Source organism: Symphalangus syndactylus, chromosome 1, assembly GCF_028878055.3.
Source record: "Symphalangus syndactylus isolate Jambi chromosome 1, NHGRI_mSymSyn1-v2.1_pri, whole genome shotgun sequence".
Classification (NCBI taxonomy): Eukaryota; Metazoa; Chordata; class Mammalia; order Primates; family Hylobatidae; genus Symphalangus; species Symphalangus syndactylus.
Window position 1 is genome coordinate 63,526,565 of NC_072423.2, and position 25,898 is coordinate 63,552,462.

General features: G+C 47.0%; 1 protein-coding gene across 5 annotated transcripts in view; it reads right to left on the minus strand.

Moving 5' to 3' along the window:
* CABLES1 (Cdk5 and Abl enzyme substrate 1) overlaps positions 1–25,898 on the minus strand; it is a 124,888-nt gene that overhangs the window by 59,609 nt on the left and 39,381 nt on the right. For 3 of the 5 annotated variants that reach the window (XM_055236376.2, XM_055236367.2, XM_055236410.2), the window contains exons 2-3: positions 11,013–11,084; positions 5,459–5,551 (exon numbers count right to left, since the gene is read on the minus strand). In XM_055236376.2, coding sequence (XP_055092351.2) covers positions 5,459–5,551; positions 11,013–11,084 — 165 coding nt within the window. Of the gene's footprint in view, positions 1–5,458; positions 5,552–11,012; positions 11,085–14,798; positions 14,823–15,694; positions 15,715–25,898 lie in introns of those variants that run through there. The other 2 variants (XM_055236396.2, XM_055236387.2) reach the window with 2 other exon arrangements.

The following is a 25,898-nucleotide window of genomic DNA, read 5'->3' on the forward strand; positions in this document are numbered from 1 at the left end:
AGCTGACATCTGCTGACCCCATACCATCATCCCAGGAAATTCACCATCCTTTCCCTTCTGCTTCTGACCATCGTCTTAATAGCCTATGGCTATTACTGGTGTTTTATTTTATTGTGGGATAAAAATATATATACACATATATAAAACATAAAATGCCATCTAATCAGTGCGCAATTCAGTGTCATTAAGTACATGCACAATGTTGGGTAACTATCATCACTATGTAGTTCCAATTTTCTACCACCCCTAACAGAAACCCTGTACTCATTAAGCAATAATTCCCTCTTGCCCTAACCCCTGGTAACCTCTTACCTACCTTCTGTCTCTGTGGACTATTCTGGATATTTCAATTAAATGGAGTCATGACATTTGACCTTTTGTGACTGGCTGATTTCATTCAGCTTATTTTCAAGATTCCGCACTGTAGCATGTATCAGTACTGTTTCCTTTTCACGGCCGAATGCTATTCCATTGTATGGATACAGCACATGGTCTATCCATGTGTCTGCTGAGACACTGGGGTCGTTTCCACCTTTTAGCTGTTGTGAATAACACTGCATTGGTGTATAAATATCTGTCTGAATACCTATTTCAATTCTTCTGGGTATACCACTAGCAACTAATTGCTAGGTAATTAATTACAACTAGCAATTAATTAATTGTATCGTAATTTTATGTTTAACTTTTTGAAGAACCACCCAACTTTCCCACGGTGTCTGCACCGTTTTATATTCCATCAACAATGTATGACAGTTCTAATTTTATTTTCTTTTTAATAATCTTGAGTTCATCTAGACTTTAGTCTCCCTCACCCCACTCTTGTAAGTTTGCTTAAGCCATTTTAAAAATTAATCCTTGGCCTTAAGCTAATGATTTTTAAAAAATCAGAATGCAAGAGGGAATTTTCTCAAAGTCCACCATGACACACTATCTTACTGCATATGGGTTTTTATCTCCCACATTCTTGTCAGTGGAGACAATGAACTTTGCGATCTGATGCCTGGATGTGAATTCTACTTCCCACTCTCTAGCTGTGAGCTCCAGTTTCCTCCTCTGTAAACTGAGATAATGAGTGTTTTAGTTTCCACAGTTGCAGAACTAACTGCCACAAAGTTGGTGACTTAAAACAACACAAACATATTATCTTACATTTCTGGAGGTCAGAACTTGGAAATGGGACTCATGGAGCTAAAATCGAGGTGTTAGCAGAGCTGGTTCCCATGGAAGACTGTAGGGAGAATTCGTTTTCTTGCCTTTTCCAGATTCTTAGCAGCTGCCTGCATTTCCTGGTTTATGGCTCCATCCTCTACCTTCAAAGCCAGCAAAGCCAGAGGAGTCTTTCTCCTATTGCGTCACTCTGACGCTGACGATCCTGCCTCTTTCTTCCACTTTTAAGGGCTCTGTAGTTACATTGGGGCCACCTAAATAATCTAGGATAAACTCCCATTTAAAGGTCAGTTCATTTGCACCTTAGTTCCCCTTTGCCATGTAACCTAACACACAGTCACAGGTCCCAGGGATGGGATGTGGATATCTCTGAGGGCTGTTACTCTGCCTGCCACAAGACAGTAATGCCCTACTCAGGTTGTTTCAAGGATTATTTGTATTTCTAGGATTATTTGTATTTCTAAATTCTTTCCATTCCTCGAGATCTAGTCCTGAAGACAAACTCATTTAAAAGGCATCTCTACTCATTTATTTGATGAACACCTACTGAGTTTTGAGTTAATGAAACAAAGCATGTTTATATTTTGGGTTTTTGTTTCTGAGTCAGGGTGTTGCTCTGTCACCCAGGCTGGAGTGTAGTGGTGTGATCTCGGCTCGTGGCAACCTCCATCCCCCAGACTCAAGCGATCCTCCCACCTCAGCCTCCCTAATAGCTGGGACCACAGTCGCACGCCACCATGCCTGGTTAATTTTTGTATCTTTTTGTAGAGACAGGGTTTCACCACGCTGCCCAGGCTGGTCTCAAACTTCTGAGCTCAAGCGATCCACTTGCCTCAGCCTCCCAAAGTGATCGGATTACAGGTGTGAGCCACCACGTCTGGCCCAATACAATGCATGTTAAAAACTTAGAGCCTGGCACCCAGAGCAAGCACTCAATCAAGGCACCTATTACCATCTTATCATCCTTGTAACTTTATCATCTCTTCTGGAAATATGCTCCAAGCCAGAAGAATCTACTTCTTAGTCTAAACTTTCTGCGACCGTGTTCCTAAAATCCAGTATTCTTTTCCAGCTATGAAGTCCAACATGACCTCCCTCCAGGACTGGCCTGCCTTCTTTCTGTGTTAAGGCAGAATTGGAGCCGAGAGCAGCATCCCTCATGGCTTCCCCTACCTGCTAGGAGACGAAACACCCAGCAGGGCCAGCCAAGAGCTCCTGCCATGCTCTGGTTCTAGCAGCAGTACTGACATTCCCTCTGCCATCTGGCTGGTCTGCGATCCATTGGGCACTGTCCTTCTTAGCCTCCACCTGGCCCAACGATTTGCAGCATGACCCCAAAGCACCCTCAGCTTGGCTCCTCCGCACTGTATCTGCACACCAAGCCCTCTAGAAGGTCCCAATGCCAGCCTCATGGAATTCAGATGCCAGAGAGATGAAGAGAGTTTTTACAGAAGGCAAACTCCACCCTCCATCACAACCACGTACTTCCGCGGAAGGTGTTCACTTCCACTTTGCATGCCGGCTGGGATTTGTGGTCCAGTGTCACAGGGTGAAGTGATTCCTCACGGGTGAACATGGAGCTGTCTCAGGCCCCAAGGTTTATTTCTAAGCAGCTACTCTGATATTGATCACGAGGTATATTTAAGTTTTTTGTTTTGTTTTTTTCAATGCCACAAGTATTGTCTTTTATTATATCGGGTTCTCAGTTTTAAAAGCATGTTTTCCCCTTTCTGTCTCAAAATGTGCTTGAAACTCCTGGTTAGGTCAGACGTGAGTATCACAACAGCGGCTCCCTGTTCATTTCCTGAGCTGCACTCTGGTCCTTGCTGAGATGAGAAGTCCAAATCCTCCTCAATACTGGGGCCTCTATCACACGGTCAGCAGGTCTGGGGACACGGGAGCCTCTATGCCAGGGTTTTCAGGGTCAGAAGAGCAAATGAGCCGTGGATCTGGCCTTCAGACTGAGAGGCTGGGCTGTGCTGGTCAGGGGTCCCAAGGGGACCCAGGAGCTGGGCACAGTCCGATGCACAGATGTGACTGAGTGCGCAGGCAGGGAGGGAGCCTGCAGGGGCCCTGGGGAACGTGCAGGTGCCACACACTCACCTCCCATTTCTGAGGTGGGGGGATCGGAGACCCCTAAGCCAGCACAGGGGTCCCTCCCTCTGAGATCACGACCAGAACCCCTCCTACCTGTCATTTCAGGGACTGGGCTCACCCAATGCCCCGGCTGCCTCCAGCAGGATTCCACTCCTGCTGCCCAGCTGCCGTGGGGCAGAGCTTCTGCGTTCCTCTCTCGAAAGGCTGGGTCACATCCTCTCATTCATCAGCTCTTGACTACAATTTCCTTCTGTCACCTCAGAAATCGTATTTTCTTCCTGGCTTCCTTCCAGGCTCTCGCTTTCATCTGTCTAAGAACAATCCCTCCCTGCTAATAAACCTCAAGTGGGAGGGCCAGCCCCTCCTGCCGGCCCTTTCAACTGCCCTTTGCACAAGAAAACCAGCTCTCACCTGGGCATGACTGGCCATGGCCTCAGCCTACAGCCTGCGGTTCCCACACAGGCCCTAGAGCTCTCTTTCCTGCCCTAAATTCTAATTCTCAGATGTTCAGATAAGCTAAGAATCCTCTTGGCTTCCCCTGAAAACTCCCCAGCAAAACTGCCAGCAATTGCCGGCTTTGCTGTTTACATTCTCTTAGGTCAAGAGTGTGCTGGGGAAGGTGGCTCCGTAATGTTCTTTGGAAATCTCATTAATCCAAGTCTTTTATTAACTGTATCCTCTCACTACCTAACCATGCTGGGGTAATTATCTGCCTTTGTGCCCTGCCAGCTAGCATCAGAGGTGGGAACACTATTCGCTTGACCCATTCCTTTGGCTTTGTCATTGATTTCATTGAGAAATTAAGGGCTTTCTACATTTATGTTACGGTTAAAGAGATCATGAACAAAAACATAAATGTAAATCAATGATAGATAATTGCACTAAAATGGCATGAGTAAGCTCTGTATTCTGTAAGTAAAAGCCTCAAAAGAAAACAATAGCAATGGTTAAATAAAGCACAATAATTCTTAAGTATCAGCGAAAATAAGGGTGAGAGAGAAGTTCAGAGTATTCGATTTAACAAATAACTTGGTAAATTTAAACTAAAAGCATTGTACTTAAAATATGAACATATACTGACGATGTGAAAATCATTTGGAAAGCTCAATTTTGCTATTCTGAAACCACTGCTATTGTTCCCTGTCCTTATGAGGCTTTAAAACTAGGCATAAACTTCAAGATAACAAGCCTGTAAAAACTGTAATTGTTGTGTGTTATTATACAGGCTGTACAGAGTATTTTACACCCGACTTACAGTCATGCTGGGCCTTAATGAGTCTAACTAAAAGACTTTTTAGCAATTTTCATTTTGTATGGATTAGAGAGTATTAGTGGGGCCCATATGGTCTTCTATAAATTAGGAGATCAAACAAGAGAGTCTTCTGCAGCAGGACCTCAGCTCTGGATGGCGTCTCTAACTCACCCATTCAAGTCAGCGGGGAGCAACCGCCCCCAAGGGTTACAGAGCATCAGGGACCCCAGAGGTCTTGGACTCTGTTCCCATGCACCATTGGAGCTGAGATGAATGGACTTGGCCATCCAATCATGAGCATGCTGGCAACAATGATTCTGATCTATCTGTTGTCTGGAAGGTTTTAATATCACGGTCATATAAATTTCAACCAGTTTTATTTAATGGTGCTTCCCAAACGAGCAGCTGAAGAGCTGGAGAAACACACACTCCAGATGTTGGCTGGCCCAGGAAGCGGGATCAGCACTGAGGAACAATCTGCCAGCAAAGTCATGATTCTACTCTCCTAAAAAGAGAGTCAAAGCCAGGACCCAAACTAAGTTCAGGCACAGATCTGGGAGGGCATTTATTGACCAGAGCACACAGTGGTAGTGAAAAACGAAAACAAAACCAACAAGCAAAAAAACAAAAACTCCCCAAAACTCAACTGTTTTTCTGTTCAAAGGTTTCTATAAAAATCCTTTCGTGTGCTCTCAAAAACTCAGTTTGTTTCTGGTCTAAACATCTCACTTCGACTGTAGAGAATTCATTATTCTCTACAGATTGCTTTTGATGATTCTGGCATGAGTGGGGTGGAAATTGTCAGGAAGGTTCCATGAGATCCTGCTCATCTTAAAAGTGTGGGCTTGCGTTTGCTGAGTTTTGGCCACTAAAACTGTCCCCTCCTCCCATTCCTGTCTCCACCCACTGCTGCTGGCAGCCGCTTTTGTGTGAATGTAGTACCTGCCATTCCTGGTATCGTGTTGCCGCATGTTCTTGATAAAATGAATCTTCTTAAAATTCTTTGGTCTGGGTGAACCTGAGAGCGTTCGACATCTGAAAAATAAAGTCATTTCAAAAACACAGTCAGTTGCCTGCTGGACAGCTGAGATGTCTCCACATAAAGGCAGGAAGGAAGGACCAGACAAATGGCTTGAGTCACCCCAAAGCAGGCAGGAGTCTGCGAGGATATTGAAGACAACACGGCTGGAAGCAAGGAAGCTTAAAAAAGGCCCAATAATAGACAACTTCTTGATAATACTGTTATTATTTTACATGGGTCTTTAAAAAGCCAACTAATCAAGAATATTGTCCCCTACATAAAAAAAAAAAAAAAAACAACAAAAAAACCTATGCAGATTCCAAAGACATTATTCTTTATTGTCATCTTAAAAAGAATCCTCCTGTATCAACGAAGGGGAAGGGAACCAAAAACTGTACATTTAAAGGGGGTAGGGAAACACCGGAAAATTCAGTTCAAAAACAAGCCTGAATCATTTTACTTCTGTAACAAGATTTTGGCCTGAATTACCTGGACAGCTGCCTTAAGTTTCAACTTGACCCGTTATGGCTGGGAGGTCACAGCTTTACACTGAATGAGAAATCAGAGGCCCAGCTAGTTGCTGTTTTTGTTTTGTTTTGTTTTTAAGATAAATTTTAAATAAACATTTGTTGAACTAAAATGGCTTGGATTCAAGTTTTTTTTTAATTTTTATTTTGCTGGAGTATACAACATTTGCCTGTACCATAGGACTGGCAAAATAGACCATAGGCCAAGGAGACCTTATTTGTGTGTAGTGTTTTCCACCTGGCAAATTTTAAGTTACAAAACCACAATCACAACGACAGAAAAGCAAAATGCTCAACAAACAAGAGTCTCAAGTTTATTCTAGATAAAAGGGGCTGTGACTTTTCGATTTTGGGTTTTGCTACTGAAAAACCTTTCTGACCTGGCCACAGGAGCCAGCTGCTGCCATGGGACGTGGGTGCCTGTGACCTGATTCTTGACTCTAAAGAAAGATTCTGGGCTGGGCGTGGTGGCTCACGCCTGTAATGGCAGCACTTTGGGAGGCCGAGGAGGGTGGATCAACTGAGGTCAGGAGGTTCCAGACCGGCCTGGCCAATATGGTGAAACCCTGTCTCTACTAAAAATACAAATATCAGCCTGGCGTGGTGGCAGGTGCCTGTAATCCCAGCTACTCGGGAGGCTGAGGAAGGAGAATCGCACGAACCCGGGAGGCCAAGGTTGCAGTGAACCAAGATCGTGCCACTGCACTCCAGCCTGGGCGACAGAGTGAGACTCTGGAAAAAAAAAAAAAGAAAGAAAGAAAGATTCTTTTAAAGGCTTGCAGAGCCCTGTTTGAGGACATTTAGTAGATGCTTCCTGTGGCTTTCAGGAGGGGTTAGAGTGGGGATGGGATTGATACTCCCCCACCCAATTCCAGGCCTCCAAACCCAGATTTTTAAATTTTTTAAAAATAAAGACAAGGCCTTGCTCTATCGCCCAGGCTGGAATGCAGTGGTGCCATCATAGCTCACTGCAGCCTCAAAATCCTCCCACCTCAGCCTCCCAAAGTGCTAGGATTATAGGTGTGAGCCACTGCGCCTGGCCCACTATGCCCAGATTTAATTGGCTAAGGTTCAAGGAGATAGGGCCTCACTCTGCCTTTTGCTCTCTGGGAGCAGATCCAGAACTCCAAATGGCCTCATTTCTTCCTCCAGAATGACTGCTCGAATCTGCAGGCCACTCAAAGTTCCCACCTGTCACACACACACGCAAAGAAGGTTCTTGAAACACGGAGTCACTGGAAAGAGGAGAATCCCTGAAAGCATAAAGTGGTTTCTGGATAGGGCCAAGGGTTCAGAAGCATCCTTATATCACTTCCCTGGCTTCCTTTCCCAGGAGCAGAGTTTCCTGGGCCAGTCAATCTGAGGGCAGCAGGCCAAGAGCTAGACAGTGTGCGGGTTCAGGCGGCTCGCAGATCCTGCCACCTCAGCAAACTCTGGCTCCTTCCTCCCACCTCCCAGCTGCAGGAAGCTGGGACTGATGCCAGCACAGAGGAAGGATGGCCTGAGCTGCTCTCTGCAGAAAGAGGGGCCCCAGATTCCTCAGCCTTCTTCTGGAAGTGGAAATCCACAAAAGGGCCACAGGTGGCTGCCTGTACCAGCAAAGGAAGGAGGTGAGGCCGTAATCACTTTAACAGCTGCGGCCACCAGCATTCATCCACCCAGACAGTCTGGAAAACCAGGGCAGGTGCTGATGGCGGCCACATCTGCTGCAAACAAATAGAGGTTTTTCTTGACAACTAGTAGAGACGGCTTAACTCCTTATTTTTGGACACCAGGTAACCACTAGGCAGGTGCAAAAGTTCTCAGCCCAAGTCCTCTCATGACACATGCTCAGTTCTTGGAGTTAACAGGTAGATACAGGAAATCCACTAACAAACCATGATTTGCTAGAGGAAAGTAGAACTTTTAACACGGTAACTTAACAAAGATCTTTTATTCCCATATCAGCACCCAATTCTAACTGCACATACACCCTACTAATCTAGCCCTTCATTAAGCAAGCTGTTTGTTGTCTTGCTTTTTTTTTCTTTTAAGCATTCAACCAAATCACCAGGGAATCTAAGAAATGCTTTAAGAGAATTGTGGCGTTGGCAACAATTGCCAAGGAACTGGAATACCGGGTGCTCAGGTTGTGCCAGGTTAAGCAAAGAACGAATTAATTTCAAAGCCGCCTGCAACAGCGTGTAAACATCCATTTAAAAACATACATTTTAAGTGATGCAAAATTAAATTAGCATAAAATTAAATTAAAAACTAATTTAATGAAAGATTAGCTCTTTCTTGTCAGCACTGATTACAGGATATACTTAATTATGCAAAAGGTCTAATAGATGCCTTGGAGCCATTTGTTCTTCTGCTAAGCTTAAAAGCAAGTTGGGCTAATAGCCTTCCACCCCCACAGTTCCCAAAATACTTCGGCATCATTATTTGCGTTACCATTTCACAGACCAGAGAAGGCTTCAGCGATCAGCCAATTGGTCTTCCCATTTTATAGATGGGAAAACTGAGGCCCCAGAGACACTAAGTCAATTTCTAATGCTACATACCCAGTTAGAGTCAGGCTAAGAACTCAGGTTCCCAGGCTCTCAAACTAATGTCTCTTCTTCTACATCATGCTAATATAACTCCTAGGAATAAGTGAATTTCTAAGTAAATATGAGAACAGTTATGCTTTTTAAGTTCTCTTTTTTTTTAAAGAAACTCCAGGCTAGAGTGCAGTGTTGAGCATAGCTCACTTAAGTCTTAACTCCCAAGCTCAAGCGATCCTGTCGCCTCAGCCTCCTGAGTAGCTGGAACTACAGGTGCACATCCATGTGCCTGGTTAATTTTTTTTTGTAGAGATGGGGTCTCACTACATTGCCCAGGATGATCTCAAACTCCTAACCTCAAGCAACCCCTCTGCCTCAACCTCTCAAAGTGCTGGGGTTACAGGTGTGAGCCACTGTACCCAGCCAATATGAGAACCTTATTTATTTATGTATTTTTGTGTTGACTGATTGATTGCAGACATGGGGGTCTCACTACGTTGCCCAGGCTGGTCTTGAACTCCTGGACTAAGCGATCTTCCTGCCTCCATCTCCCCAAGTGCTAGGATTATAGGTGTGAGCCACTGCACCCGGTTGAGAACTTTTTTAAATTAAAAAAAGGTCCCTTAGTGGAATAAACACTTGATTTCTAAAACTCTTTTGATTTCTGACATTCTTAAAATTTTATAATAACAAGATTTGAGGTTTAGTGCAGTATTCTGTGAGAGCTGGTAGAAGTCACAGTTGAGGCCAACAAGCATTTTTACTGCACTCATTTGTGCTACCACAAGGCTGAGGACCAGTCTGGGTGGATTCCGTGAACAGGGGTGACAGCGCACCAACCGGGAACACAGAACCCACGTCCTCCTCTGGCCTCTCCTCGACACCTCAAGACTCAAGGACACTGCATCCCGAGGCTTGACAGCCCTGCCTGGGAATTCCTGAAGAGGGAAGAGCCGTTTGTAGCCTGTACCCCGAGTCGCCTGGTTTCCTTCGGCTCACAGTGGCCACGTTGTTCCAAGGACCATGGCTTCTAGTAGCCTCTCGAAACTCCAGGGGCTTCTCAATGTTATTCATGGATTTTCCCATTTGTGGCAGGAGTGAGGGAGAACCTCGGTCAGATCGCGACGTCACTCACTCTAACACCAAAGCCACTCAGTGCACCTGCGAACACCTCTCCTCCATGCTCGCTGAGTACATGGACCAAGGCCAGCTCCCTCATTTAACTCCCACTTAACTGCTCCTCACAGGGTAACACTTGTTCCCAGGCCGTGTTTGCCACACAGCCACATACCACACATCCTAGGAGTTGCCTGGAGGTTACCCACGCTTAGAAAAAGGCTCCAAAAGTGGAGATGGGACTGTTCAGCCCTTTCTCTTTGGGATGATGTCAGCGACAAAATTCACAGTCGCCGGACACTTCCCCTCTGACCCCAGGCTGTCTGTGCTCACTCTGCCCTCCGCTCTTCATGCGGGTGGAGCCTGTAGACACGGGCTCTGCCCTGGGAGTGAAGCTTCAGGTGGGGAAAGAGCCAGATCCAGGGGGAGGCCGCCCTCCACAGCAGCACCCTGCCAGGCTAAGAAGGAAGAGCCAGGTGCTCCCAAATCCTGGCCTGGCCAAGGCACGCACGGTGCAGATGCGGGTTCGAGCAGGAGCTGATGCAAGTCCACAGGAGCTCACCTCCGCCCGATGCCTTCCCTGCTGCCGCCTGCCCTGCGTTCCCCGGGAAGCCCCTGCGCCCCATCTTCCTGGCTCACTCCCACATGCTGCCCCACCCAGCTCAGGGCTGCAGTGAGGATGGAAGGGGGTGCAGTACCTGAGTGCACTCTCCTCCATGAGGGCCTAGCTGGGTTAGAGGAGAGGAACCTGTCAGTCGCCGGCACAGCACAGCACAGCTCAGCAATGGCTGTCACCCAAAAAGACGTCTTTTGCAAGCACTTTTCTAATCCCGAGGGAGAAACAGAACACTTTCAGACCCCAGCGAGCACTCACAATTATCCTAATTGGGCTTCCCAGCAATTAGCCAAGGAGCGACATCGTGGTCACCTCCTGAGGAGTTCTTGTTGCCCCTCCTGCTAAGAATGAAGTCCAGGACTGTACCTACTGTGTGACTGAACCTGGAGGATGGGCCGGGACAATGCTGGGCTCTTTTTCCATTAAGCAGCAGCTTACAAAATGAAGAGGAGCCACGGAAAGAAAAGCACGCAAACTGGGCTATTCCAACACCTAAGTGGATTTAATGTTGTCTAGTTGTAATGGTCCTCAGAGGTGGGTTGGACACCAGGAGATGTCCCATAGTCCCTGGAGTTCAGATAGTTATTTTTAAATTTAATTCTATAGATCAAGAAGTTACAAAACCAAAATCAATCTCTGGCTGTCATGGTGTACTGTTTGCATATACATAAATGAAACAGAAAATTACCTCCGGAGAGGGGCGTTCTCCTCAATATCTTCCAGGGTCTCCAAGGAAGATCTCTGGGAGATGAGGCGCCGTCTGCAGAAAGAAGGAAAAAATCTGGGAGTTAAAACTGCATTGCAGAACTGATCAGACATTTCTGTAAATCTAAAACTGCCCCAAAACAAAAACATGAAGTCCATTAAGAAAAGATCAGACAAAAGCTGTCTCTAAGAGGCTGCCATGTTCCCACCCTGCACGCCAGGCCCATCTTGCTGGCTGAATCCTGAGCATTCTCCCTGGTTAGAGGGCCTCTTTGTGATGATTAAGGAAGTGACTGATCCTTTTGATGCTGCCATTTCCCCCAAGGACACACACACACACACACAAAGACAAGGTGCCTCTTGTAATATACAGGATAACTTGAACACTGTGTGCAGCTTTTCTAAGGCATTAGCTAATACTGTTAAGTATTCCACTATCACTGATTTGAACCCGGTAACTGATAAATATTAAATCTAAAACCCTATTAAAAACGACTTCAAAATCATTAGGATGCAATAAAAAGGTTATGCTCCCTGGATGGCCATGATTTCAAAAGCAACTAGAAACAAGAAAAAAATTATTCCTTTGGGAGAGTTTCTCACAGACCGGGTAGAAAGAATAAATATGTGGCATGATTATGCAAAACATTAACTCTTCTGGGCTGCTAAGGAATTGCAAACTGCCTGCTAAAACCTCCCTAGTCTACCAGTTTCTTTTGCTAGGCTGAAATAAGAACGGGTCCTAGTTAACTAAGAATATCAGGTACCAGGAGCAGGGTAGGGTGGTGGTAACTTTAAATAAATCTACTTGAACAAAGATCATCATCTGACAGTAAATGATTTGGTGGAGAGGGGATCGATTGAAAAAGTTTGACTGGGTTGTTCCTTAAAATGGAACTAAAAACATTAAGATAAGTCTATTTTTTACTACGTTTGGCAAAACATAGCCTAGGAACATGCAGTCATAACCATGTTCTACTTTGCCCTAATGATCAAAGAATGAAATGACTTTTTGGTGTTTTTTTGTTTTGTTTTTGTTTTTAATTTTGTGTGTACTTTTTCTGACCAACTACTCTGATACCTTTGACTTGTTTGGCTTTTATAAGACAATCAGAAAGGTCATTTTTGTAGCAAACTCTTCAACAGCTTCATCAATTTTCCACCTTTCTTAATTTTTTGATACTCAAATCCTTTAAAAAAAAAAATACTTGTGGCCGCGTGCTGTGGCTCACGCCTGTAATCCCAGCACTTTGGGAGGCCGAAGAAGGCTGATCACCTGAGGTCAGGAATTTGAGACCATCCTGGCCAACATGGTGAAACCCCGTCTTTACTAAAAACACAAAACATTAGCCAGGCGTGGTGGCGGGCGCCTGCAGTCCCAGCTACTCGGGAGGCTGAGACAGGAGAATGGCGTGAACCCGGGAGGCAGAGGTTGCAGTGAGCTGAGATGGTGCCACTGCACTCCAGCCTGGCGACAGAGCGAGACTCCGTCTCAAAAAAATACTCGTCATACAGCCTCCTTGTCTCTTCTCCAACTGTAAAACAGTAGAACATAGAACACTCTCAGCTCCTCACTCATCAATGTGTGTGAACCAAGCACACACATCACCCCCTGTGCTCATGACATACCGGACTTTCTACAGAAACTGTGGTTTCACTCTGCAATTAACTAACAGTGAATTTCCATTTCCATAATATTGCCAGATTTCCAAGAGTCAGCCAGAGCTGTGGAGGAGGCACCAGTCTTACCTGAGAGCAGTGCAGAGGTGAGCTGAGGAGGTGGGGAACTGATTTTACAGGTAGCCAGTTCATGAGTAGACAGGACTTCCCCGCACAGCCCTGTAACTCAGGGGACAGAGCTTGCCTAGGCCCCCATGACAGCACCTGCAGCTGGAGCTCTGAAGTGTCTGTGCTATGGGTTGAGGCACAGCCCTCTGAAATCCCAGTTAATCCTAGGAAAGCAGGCAGGTGAGCAGCGGGCCTAGCCTCTCTCCAGGTGCTGAGTCCCAGGCTGGCCTGGGGGAGACTCACACCTGCCCATTGCAGATCTCAGCGGCAGAAACCCCATGTTACCCATCCAGGGTGGTGTAATTCTACACAGGAGAATACCTAGGGGCTAGAGTCAGACACTCAAATTGCAATCCTGGGATCCAAAGGCTTTGGGGTCTGAGAAAACTCCTTAATCTGGCCGGGCGTGGTGGCTCACGCCTGTAATCCCAGAATTTTGGGAGGCCGAGGCGGGTGGATCACCTGAGATCAGGAGTTTGACACCAGTCTGGCCAACATGGTGACCCATCTCTACTGAAAATACAAAATTAGCTGGGTGTGGTGGTGCATGCTTGTAATCCCAGCTACTCGGGAGGCTGAAGCAGGAGAACTGCTTGAACCCAGGAGGCAGAGGTTGCAGTGAGCTGAGATCGAGCCACTGCACTCTGGCCTGGGCAACAAGAGCGAAACTCCATCTCGGGGGAAAAAAAAAAAAGAAAAGAAAAGAAAGCAAGCTCCTTAATCCTTGAGCCTCAGTTTGTTCATCTATGAAATGGGAAACAGCAATTAACTAAGAAAGGGACACATGTCAAGTCCCAGGCCCACGGCAGTTCTTAATGAACGGGAGCTACTGGGCTTTTGATTGACACTCCAGTTTCCTTCACTGAGGCTGCACCCTGACCTGCACTCCAGCTCAGCTGACCAGGAGCAGGCTGAGGGTCCTAGCTCTAGGCTCTGGCCCCCACTCAAGGCCTTGCCAGTGGCAGGGTCACCCCAAAATGCCTTGTGCCTGAGCCCACCCCAAGATGTGTACGTGTTCCTTCCACACCTATACCCACTTCAAATCACAACTAACTCTTTGCATGTACACAATGGGGTGCACCGAGAAGCACAAGTCACACTCACTGATGTGTTGGCCACCTATAAAATTAGTGGCCCCCAGGTCTCCTTGCACTGCTCTCAGGTCTCCCTACAGCCAGAAGGCAGTGATTAAAAGATTTACTGTTTATCTCCGTATGATGCTCTGAGCTTTTAAATCCAAAGTAAAACACTCATTTACGTATTTACTTAAATTAAGTATGCACATCTAAATTGTCATTAGAGATAACTTGCACAGACAGAGATAAATGTATAGGCTTTGGATCCTGAGAATCTCAACACATTCTGTCACACTTTGAGCCTTCCTTTGTAGAACAGCATTTTCAGGTGACCAGTAAATAGGCAATTGATGTTTTGTTCAACCTGCACCCAGGCAACTGAGGTGATCGTACAGGGGAAGAGCTGAAGGCTGCCCTCCTTCAGGTACCCTAAGGAGCCCTGGGGAGGCCCTGGGTGGGCTCTTTGGGCAGCATCTGGCAGAGCCCAGAGCCCAGCCAGGCAGGTTCACCTCTCCATGCATCCACCCCCACTCACTCAACAACGTGACCATGAGCCCTGTCGGGAACACACAGCTGAACCAGGCTTGCCTCCTGTCCTCAGGGGCTCAGAGTCACGTGGGGATCCATGGGACGGCCACCAGGAAGCCCCATTAATAGTCCCTGAAGCCCCTGCATCCTTCAGGGCTGTGGTGTGGAGAATACTCCAGCTGAGTCCCACAGCACAGAAGGCCCTGCCGGGAAGCACAGACTCCTCCAACATCCACCAGCGCGTTTCACCCTAGAAAATCAGGCCCATCCACAAAAGCACATGACCCAATAACTCCCCTCTCACAAAGCCGTAGCCACCTCTTCCTGTACCAGAAATGAGAAAGACTCATTTGGAAAAGAACCAGATGCGAATATACCTTTCTTTACAGTTATAAGGGTTTTTCTAAAACCCAGCACATTCGATAATTCCCCTCAGGAGCTGAACAGGTGTGAATTCACACACACACATTATTACAGATTAAACGTCTCTGTCCCCTCAAAATTCATGTGTTGAAATCATAACCCCCACTGTGATGGTATGAGGCGGTGGGGTCTGTGGGAGGTGATTTGTCATAAGGGTGGAGCCCTCATGAATGGGATTAGTGCCGTTGTAAAGGGGACCCCGGAGAGCTCTCTAGCTCCCTTTCTGCCATGTGATGACACTAGAAGTTGGTCATCTGTAACTGGAAGAGCCCTCATCTGACCCCAACCATGCTTGCACCCAGATAGTGACCTTCTAGCCTTCAGACCTGTGAGAAAATACATTTCTTTACTTTTTATTTATTTTTTCTGAGACAGAGTCTCGCTCTGTCACCCAGGATGGAGTACAGTGGCGCAATCTTGGCTCACTGCAACCTCTGCCTCCCAGGCTCAATCAATTCTTGTGCCTCAGCCTCTCGAGCAGCTGGGACTACAGGTGCGCGCGACCACACCCAGCTAATTTTTATATTTTTAGTAGAGGTGGGGTTTCGCCACATTGGCCAGGCAGGTCTCGAACTACTGGTCTCAAGTGATCCGCCTGCCTCAGCCTCCCAAAGTGCTGGGATTATAGCCATGAGCCACCACACCCGGCCGAGAAAATACATTTCTATTGTTTATAAGCCATCCAGTCTTTGGTACTTTGTTATAGAAGTCTGAACTCAGACGGACCTACACACACACACACACACACACACACACACACACACACACGTGCCGGTATGCAAGGGCATGCATGGGCACTTCTGATCAGACGACTCCTTGAAGGGGAAAAAATCCACACCCAAATGCCCACCTGTTCCTTTAACTTCAGCAGATGTACTTCCCTTCTTTGTGAATGGAACCAACTGGTATATTCTGAGACAAAGAAGAGAACTTGGAACTACCACCAGTCACTGTAAAGAAACCATCCTATGGTACCACCAAACAGCAAAGGATGTCTGCCCATCCAGCCTAAGATGAGGACCTGTTCCCTGCCTCAAGGGTTGCCCTGTGAACTGGTAGTGTCACTCAGCAGCGCTCATCTCTGCCCCACCCCACACCTTGCTGGATCCTCCCAAGGTATGTCGTGGTGCCTTCTCCCTCACCTTCTAACCCCAGAAAGCCTGGAATAAACGAAAAGCCTCAGGGCGGGCGGCCAATCTTAAACAGCCACTTTTCACTCTGTAATTTCCCTCATAAATTAAGTCCATTACTATGCAAACTCCTTATCATTATAGACTTAACAAGCAGAGGTCTTTGCATATTTTAATGACTGACAAAGAATACTTAGCCTTGGACCAAAATAGCAGGCTGACCAAGTAGACATATGGTAAGAGACTGGCGGGGCTCAAAGCAAGAGTATTATGCACTGACATCATCAGATGGAAGTGTGTATGTTTAGTCTCCAGACTGAATGTACACTCAGGGCTCCTCGACTTGTCTGACAGTTACAAGTTAGATCCTTCCACACTGGCCACACTTTGGTTCATGCTTAATGCTCATGCGTAAGGCAGCCTCCTGAAAGCACCCACGCCTGTTTTACAATATCCTTGGAATGCTAAGCAAGGAAGTCATAATCCATGACGACACGATTGCACATCTGGATATTCCTATGTGGACCAAATTAATCCACTCATCATGAAGGGATAACGGTTCCTCTGTGGGTGCAAATCACTGTATACTCCTGGGACGCAGGGCTGGTCACAAAGGTACTGTTAGAATAAGTCCACTTACTCTGAAAGCTTAAGGAAAGGTCACTTTCCTTAAGCACAGACTCCTCCAACATCCATCAGCGTGTTTCACCCTAGAAAATCAGGCCCATCCACAAAAGCACATGACCCAATAACTCCCCTCTCACAAAGCCGTAGCCACCTCTTCCTGCACCAGAAATGAGAAAGACTCATTTGGAAAAGAACCAGATGCGAATATACCTTTCTTTACAGTTATAAGGGTTTTTCTCAAACCCAGCACATTCGATAATTCCCCTCAGGAGCTGAACAGGTGTGAATTCACACACACACATTATTTCCTTAACTTGTAACTGTCAGACAAGTCAAGAGAAGGGAAAAAAAAAGTACACAGAAGAACCCATGGCTGGAGTGACAAAGCACTGGGAGAGGCAGGCCCGAGGGCCAGCATTTCTAAAGTGACTTTTATGCACAAAAGGGTCATTGGACCTATTTCCAGGCCAGGAACAGAGGCCAACCATCCACACTGATGAGGGGACGCAGGCCCAGAGGCCTGACCATCCCGAAGGCCCTCCTCACTAATGCTCTGTCGTCATCCTGATCTGCAGCGACTCTGAGGACCCTGGAGAGTGAGAGGCAAAATGGAGCTGTGTGTGGTCCGGGTACCCTCCTCAACTCTGTTGAGAGCTCCTCTCTCCTGAGCCTGGTAAGCAGATTGCCCTGAAGAAAGCGCTGGGAGACAGGTGAGGGCCTCGCTGCTGTGCCTGCTAACCAGTGAGGGTGCAGCAGTGTCATCTTGGGGTCTGGTGGGGCAAGCTGGTCAAGGCCAATCCCCTATGTAGTCACCTGGGGCAGCAGCTCAGCCTGAAGGACAATGTGAGGCAGTGGGCACCCAGGGGAAAGCTCTGGCCCGACAGTTAGGAAGAGCCCACCTCGTGGAAGGTGACCCTTGGCCTCAGCCTGCTTCCAGTATGAAATGAGAAAGTTGGGTAGACTAATGCTCTCAATGCTGTCTGCACATCAGAAACCCCAGGGATCAACAAAATCACCGAAGCCTGAGCCCACCTTGAGATTCTGATTTACTGGTCTGGGTGTGGCTGGATAAATGGGGTTTTAGACACTCCCGGGGGATTCTAGTGAGAAGGACAGTTGAGTCCCATTGAAATAGCTCCAGTGTTCTGCGCAGGCCAAAGGCGGGTGAGAACCTTCTCCTAACATTCCACTTATTTACCTTACTTTCCTGCATCAGCAAACTTGGGATGGAAATGATCATAACCAACCTCCAGATAATAAGTGGTCTCCTTTATCCTTGAATGAGAAACTTTTAAGGTTCAACAAGCAAGAGGAAAGAGAGCTAGTTAGCCTGGAGCACTGAGGCCAGCAAAAGACCAAAAGGCTTTCAAGTATAAACAGGTGGATGATATGTATAATATATGCACGTTACATGGGTGTGAAGAACCAGTTCTGTGTTCTCTGGGAGCAAAACATGAGCTCTGAGAGCAGAAAACAACTTGGGTAAACACCTGGGCCAACCACCTCTCTGCTCACAAAAAAGGCAATTTCCTTAATGGCTCTAGTGTTCCCTATGGGTGTACCCCTCTTCCTGGCTGCACGTTGGGCCACTGGATGGTACAGTTGCCTCTTCACAGGTGTGGAAGAGGTGAGAGTGTCTTGGATACCTCAATTACACAGGTGAGGAAGGAGCTGAGGTAATGATTACTTCACATCTGTCCAGACAGTTATTATGACCAAAAAAACCCAAGCATAGAAACAACTTATTAACACAGTCATAAGACACCCGAAAGCTTGTCATTATTTGCTTTGGTACTTATGTCTTTCTCTCACTGACCAACCTCCCTCTCCCAAACAAAATGGAAACACTCTAGAAGCGAGCTGCTTGGGAGGGGCCATGCTGTCACAGCTTGTGTGTTCCTAGGAAGGGACCATCCTTGGCCAACAGCAGGTACTCAATCATGGCTGGCTGAATACAGGAACAAATTCCCCTCACCAGGTAGGTGGGTATTCCTGGACTTTTCCCAGAGAGCACCTGACCTTCCGTTCAATGCTTTTCTCTACACAATTATTAGTAGTCTTTTTTTTTTTTTGAGACGAAGCTTTGCTCTTGTTGCCCAGGCTGGAGTGCAATGGCGTGATCTCGGCTTACCACAACCTCCACCTCCCGGGTTCCAGCAATTCTCCTGCCTCAGCCTCCCAAGTAGCTGGGACTACAGGCGCACACCACCACATCCGGCTAATTTTTTTGTACTTTTAGTAAAGATGGGGTTTCACCATGTTGGCCAGGCTGGTCCTGAACACCTGACCTCAGGTGATGCACCCGCCAAGGCCTCCCAAAGTGCTGGGATTACAGGCGTGAGCTGTGATTACACCGCGCCTGGCCTAGGGCCTCTCTCTTTAATACATGCATTCCCAGTCTGGTCAACAGAGTCCAGAAATCCTCCTCAGCTTCCCAATGCCCCGGGGCAAGGAGGTTATGGGGAAGGAGTCAGGGCTGGACAGTAAGAAGTCCCACTTCAACCTTATAGACTCTGGGAACCTCTATGTCCTAGCCTCCTTTACCGACTTAGTCACCAAGCCTCAAGGAGCCCAATCAGGACCCAGCAAGAAAAGGCTTGGGGCACATTAGCCTAGAAAGCAGGGTTGGCCTTTGAGGCAACTAGAAAATCCCTTCACAAAATGTTATAGAATCTCTGACTTTCTGGGCAGAAGCCTCCATCCCCTGCTTCTGCATCCCTCCACGCCCCCACCACAGACATAATCTTTTGCTCTCAAAATGGTGTTCAGCTCATGCAGAAAAGGTGTCCTAAAAAATAGGGTACAAATCTGTAGTTTGTAACTGATTGAGTATGGAAGCCTACTACTTAAAGGAGCCCTAAAGTGAAAAACTATGTATAAACCCAAGAATTAAAATCAGCTGCGCTTAATGGTATGCACTGGTAGTCTGAGCTACTCAGGAAGCTGAGGCACGCTTGAACCCAGGAGGTCGAGGTTGCAATGAGCTATGATCGCATTACTGCACTCTAGCCTGGGTGACAGAGCAAGACCCTGTCTCTAAAAATAAATAAGTAAACAAATAAACCCAAGAATTGTACTATCATCTGTATGTCATTTGTGAAATGCTGGTTTTCAAATACTAGGCTCTCTTAAAGGAAAATGCCCCTCCATCACCCTGTTATTTCCTTCATTTCCCTAGCAGCGTCTTAAGCTGTTGACTGCCACAGCACCATCAGCCTGCTCCTCACATTCATCAAATAAGTGATGATAACATTGTTCGTGAGTTGGCAAACTTTAATGCCAAGATTCCAGATGCTCCTCCAGCAGAAGTCCAATCAGACTGCGCTCACTTAAAAAACAAACTGTTGGCCAGGTGCGGTGGCTCACGCCTGTAATCCTAGCACTTTGGGAGGCCGAGGCGGGTGGATCACGAGGTCAGATCAAGACCATCCTGGCTAACACAGTGAAACCCCGTCTCTACTAAAAACACAAAAACAATTACCGGGCATGGTGGCGGGCGCCTGTAGTCCCAGCTACACAGGAGGCTGAGGCAGGAGAATGGCGTGAACCCTGGAGGTGGAGGCGGAGCTTGCAGTGAGCTGAGATCGTACCACTGCACTCCAGCCTGGGCAACAGAGCGAGACTCCATCTCAAAAAAATAAATAAATAAACAAAAATAAAAACAAAAACAAAACAAAAAAACAAAACTGTTTCACCCTAGTACACGTGTTCACAGATGAAGAAAAAAAAGTCAGCTGCTACCTCTTAACAGAAGATACACAGACCCTTAAAGCAAAATGGCCTTCCCTTCAGCCTGAGGACACATTCATTAGACACATGCTTAGTTTTGTTGGCCACGGATCTAAAGCTTTGTCCAGCAGCAAAGGTGCTGATGAAAGTAAACATGGCCCTTACTGCTCACCTGGCAACAGCTGCTTGTTAGACCGTGGAGGAACTCCAAGAGGAGAGCCACAGAGTCTGACACTACCAGGCCAGGTCACCAGGCTGGGGTGACTGGAGGAGCATTTGGTCTTGACCAGTCAGCCTGATGCCATCCATACCTCTGAGCACAGGGCACACAGCTGGCTTGGAAGGAAAACCTCCTCCCTAGGCCTCAACTAACATGCTGAAAGCCAGATCCATACCCAGAATACAGACCAAAGGAATTCAAAATCCCCAAGGGGTCACTGGGATTTTTCTTGTAAAGGAAGGAAGATAGGATTATCTTGAAGAAAAGGAGGGATGGTTAGATTTTTTTAGATTAGACAAAATGCTAAGAAACTTTTTCTTTATTTTTTTAGACAGAGGCTCTGTCTCCCAGGGTGGAGTGCCGTGGCACGATCTCGGCTCACTGCAACCTCTGCCTCCTGGGTTCAAGCGATTCTCCTGCCTCAGCCTCCTGAGTAGCTGGGATTACAGGGACCTGCCACAATACCCGACTAATTTTTGTATTTTTAGTAGAGACACGGTTTCACCATGTTGGCCAGGCTGGTCTTGAACTCCTGGCCTCAGGCAATTTGCCCGCCTCGGCCTCCCAAAGTGTTGGGATTACTGGTGTGAGCCACCACGCCTGGCCAAGAAACTGGTTTTGAATCTGGCTATGTTTTAAAGTCTCCAGCTGATGAATCAGGCAAAAACCAAATTAAAATCAATACACCAGAGTTGCCAATCAGCTTGTTCAAATAAGGTCTGTTTCTACATTTTCATAGGCGGGTCAAGAAAGTGACTCTCTAAATGTTTACAGAGAATACAAAAGGCGCTTGGCTTGCCTGAGTTTACTTTTGTTTCAAGGGCTCTCATCAGACTTGGCAAATCCTGAAAAATCAAGGTGTGAGGTTACCTTGGTATGTGGGGCTATTTAGAGCAGACAGGACCTGCTGCTAGGATTTAATAACTGGCCAGAAATTCATCCCCAAAGATCTCCCAGTCTACCCTGCCCACTGCTGTCCTGCTAATCTTGAAAAACACTCTTTCCCTCATGTCAGTCCCTACTTGAAGATCCAGTGATACCCCCTGGGAACAAGTTCAAACTCTTTTGACAAAGGGTCTAGAGGGAAGGTCAGAACACAGCAGCAGACACAGCACACCTGGCCACCATGAAGGTACCTGCCCAGGGTCCCTGGACAGCCTTAGGGTATCAGGACATCAGGCGACCAGCCCAGGGTCGCTGGCTCAGTGGCAGTGCTGCATTCTAATTCATACTTGGCCTCGTCCCAGAGGGAGGGGCCCTGCCCTGCTGCTGTAGGGGCACACAATGGAATACGCAGAAGGGTGGAACCAGGAGAAGCAGGTACTGGGTACTGGTTGAAAAAAAAAAAAATCAGGATCCGAAAAGGTTTTGTGTGGCTGATGAGATAAACAGCTTTGATCTTGCTACAGAACACACTGGATACTCATGGAGTGGGTGGGGAAGACAAGTGGCGGCCCAGTCAGGACAGGATATGGGTGGGAAGGGAATATTGGAAAGGGAAAACCACTAGAAATAAAAGAGCCAGTTTCACCCTAGACAGAAATGCGCCCTACACATCTAATACAAGTCCAAGGAGTTTGGGGCCAGCTTACCTATGTTCTGAATGGGTGTCACGCTCCAAGGAATCAAATCCAGGTGTTCTCTGCAAAGGGCTTCCCTGAGCCGGGCAAGGAGGGTGGCTGGGAATGCAGCACCTGGTCCCATGGTTTAAGGACACTGTGAAGTGTGTCCACACCTGGAGGCCAAACCAGGTGTGGAGTACATGGGGGAGCCAGGGAGAGCCAAGGTTTTAATTGGGAGAGGAGAAGAGAGTACCTCTAACAGAGGGAGCAGGCAGGCCATGGCAGGGGGTCTGAGGGGCTTCCTACATGCACTTTCCCAGAGCCCAACGGGACAGGACAGAACTGGGACTCAGTGAGGCATAGGAAGAATTCCTTCCAGCAAAGTCCAGCCCCAGGAGAAGAGCCCAGCAGGAGCCAGGAGACAGACTCGCAATCAGAGGGCCAGGCTTGGCTCCAGGAAGACCCGGACAGAGACCCCAACAGCCAAGTGGACAAGCTGACCACATATAGACCGGCGGGGCTAGGGCTGGTATCACAGCACAATGAACGTGTGTGTGTGTGTGTGTGTATGTACACATGTGTTCACACATACCACCTTTCAGTCTCACATCTGAACACAGGAGGTACAGGACCAGGAACACTTCAGGGCTTACATGGGAGAGCAAGGGTGTGGTGCAAAGGGCCAGAGTTACCTCCTTAGACAGAGGCTGAGCAGAACCCGTTCCTGAGACTTGGTCTGATGGGGCCCCGAGCCTGACAATGGCCTGTGCTGGAGCCCTCTCGCTTCCTCCCCAGTCACTGTGAGGGCTCACTGGTGCTTTGGAAGAATGCCTTTACCTGCTAAAGACTTTCTAAGCCAGATATGCATTTATTTTTCCTTCGAACGTAAGACAAGGACCCTCTGTGCCTAGCTCTGCGGGATTTGAAGAAGGTGGGGGAGAACCGAACCCTGCTGGAGGGACACACTCCTGTCCCTTCCTCCCCAGTCAGGAGAGAACGGAGCTAACTTCATTAGAACCAGCAGGGGCTCAGGCAGGGGTCCTCACATCCAAGCTGCTGTTTACCGGACCCTTCAGGGGTCTGCCCTCCTAGGGAGGACGCCAGCAAAACGCTCCCTGTTGTCTCTCCCTTGGTGTCCAGCGTGACATTCCTCTGTTCTGAAGCGCCTTCAGCAGGAGTCGATTTTGACAGCTCAGAAACTGCATGCAATTATCTATAGCAAAATCGGATTGATGGGGCTTTGTGAATCCTTATTTTCTAGGAGTTTTTCAGGTTAACCGTGGCCCACGCTCAATAGCGGTTTATGGAAACAAAGACTGATGCCTCTTCCTTGTCTATCCGAATTACCTCAAATTCCTTTCTGGAAGCCTGCTGAAAAAAATGCCTGCTTCTCCTTGGCTACCCATGTTTATTCCTTTCACTGGAAGCTGAATGGGGATTGGGTACAGCTAAATTGGTGGCCTCCAAATAAAGGGTTTATGGCATAAGGCAGGGGTCCCCAAGCCCCAGGCCATGGACCAGAACTGGGGTCTAGGGCCTATTAGGAATGGGGGCCGCACAGTAGGAGGGAAGTGGTGGGCAAGCGAGCATTACTGCCTGAGCTCTGCCTACTGTGAGATCAGCGGGGCATTAGATTCTTATAGGAGCACCAAGCCTATTGTGAACTGTGCACTCGAGGGATCTAGGTTGCACGCTCCTTCTAAGAATTTAATGCCCAATGATCTCAGGTGGCACAGTTTCATCCCGAAACCATCCCCTCACCCCCAGTGCATGGAAAAATTGTCTTCCAGGAAACAGGTCCCTGATGCCAAAAAAGGTTGAGGACCACTGGCGTGAGGAATGCCTAAACGTGGCCAAATCGTAGTTCAAAAGAAAATTCAGAATCTGCCTCACCCTCTCATCATCCACCCAAATCCTACCTTCCTCCACCTGCTCTGTGAAGCTGTCCCTGACACCTTCTGAATTCCTACAACATCTGGTATCTTTATTACATTTGGAAATACTCATATCTAAATACTTGTAGATTGGTTGACTTTATTCTTTTTATTTGACATTTATTCATCTCCAGCCTGACTGCAGGTACCTTGAGGACAAATAACTATGTCTTTCTTTCTTTGAAACCCCTTCAATGATTAGCACATTACCTGGTACATAGGAGGTGCTCAATAAATGCTTAAGCAAAGCAGGAACAACTCCACAGAGTTGGCTCAGGAGGAACAAGGGTGTACCTTAAAAGCTCCAGGGGTCCAGGAGCAGTGGCTCATGCCTATAATCTGACACTTTAGGAAGCCAAGGTGGGCAGACGGCTTGAGCCCAGGAGTTTGAGACCAGCCTGGGCAACATGGCAAAACCCCCATTTCTACAAAAACTATGAAAATTAGCTTGGTGTGGTGGCAAATGCAGGAGGATCGCTTGATCCCAGGAGGTAGAGGCTGCAGTGAGCTGTATTTGCACCACTGCACTCCAGCCTGGGTGACAAAGTAAGACCCAATGCAAAAAAAAAAAAAAAAAAAAAAAATGAAAGAAAAGAAAAAGCTCCAGGTAAGTCATTTTACCATTTTTACTCCAAGACCTTCGGCAAGCCAGCAGAAGCCCAGGAATGAGGTCAAAAACGAAAGCCAGGACCTTAGAAATAATCTAGAACACTGATGTTCAAACTTCTGAGCAGCAGAATGCTTTTTTCTCCCAAACTAAACCTTACACCAAATCCCAAAATATAAATCAGATTAGAACAATCATAAATTTTATAAACTTGAGCGTATAATATTGACTTATATCTCAATCACTGTTAGAGCAGTGTAGCTGTTTTGAGGTACAAACAAATCTAAAACCAGAAGCTCTTGGTGACATTTCTAGTCTAAGGTCAATCTCAGAATCTAATTTGTTTCTTTTGGTCTTGGTTGTACAGTAAGGATACAATCACCATTGAAAGAGATAAGTGGGTGCCTGTGGTAACCATTTTTAAACATATGAAGGCCCAATTCAATTTAACGGATGTGGCAGGTGAAGCTTAACTGCACAAAATCAACTTAGTCTGGCAGCATGAGTTAACTAATGGATAATTAGTTAATTAATGCATAAGTCACCAGTATGTCAGGCTTTGCTATAGAAAGCTATCGAGTTTATTTTGTTGCAGTTTAAAAAACACACACATATATATATGGTGTAACATGTATACACATACAAATTACATCTCAAAATGTTAAACACAGGCTGGGCACAGTGGGCTCACGCCTGTAATCCCAGCACTTTGGGAGGCCAAGGTGGGCGGATTACGAGGTCAGGAGATCAAGACCATCCTGGCTAACACGGTGAAACCCTGTCTCTACTAAAAATACAAAAAAATTGGCTGGGCGTGGTGGCAGGTGCCTGTAGTCCCAGCTACTCGGGAGGCTGAGGCAGGAGAATGGCGTGAACCCAGGAGGCGGAGCTTGCAGTGAGCTGAGATCGCGCCACTGCACTCCAGCCTGGGCGACAGAGCGGGACTCTGTCTCAAAAAAAAAAAAAAAAAAAAGTTTTAAACACAGTTACCCCATATGACCAACGATCCCACTCCTAAATATAATCGAAGAAAGATGCCAAGATACATCCACACAAAGACATATACAATGTTCACAGCAGCACTGTTCTCAATAGTCAAAAATGTGAAAACCCAAATGTGATGAATGAATGAAACGCAGTATTATTCTGCCATGAGAAGGAACGAAGTACTGATACGTGCTACAACATGAACCTTGAAAACATTATGTTAAGCCAAAGGAGCCAGTTACCAGAGAACACGTCGTG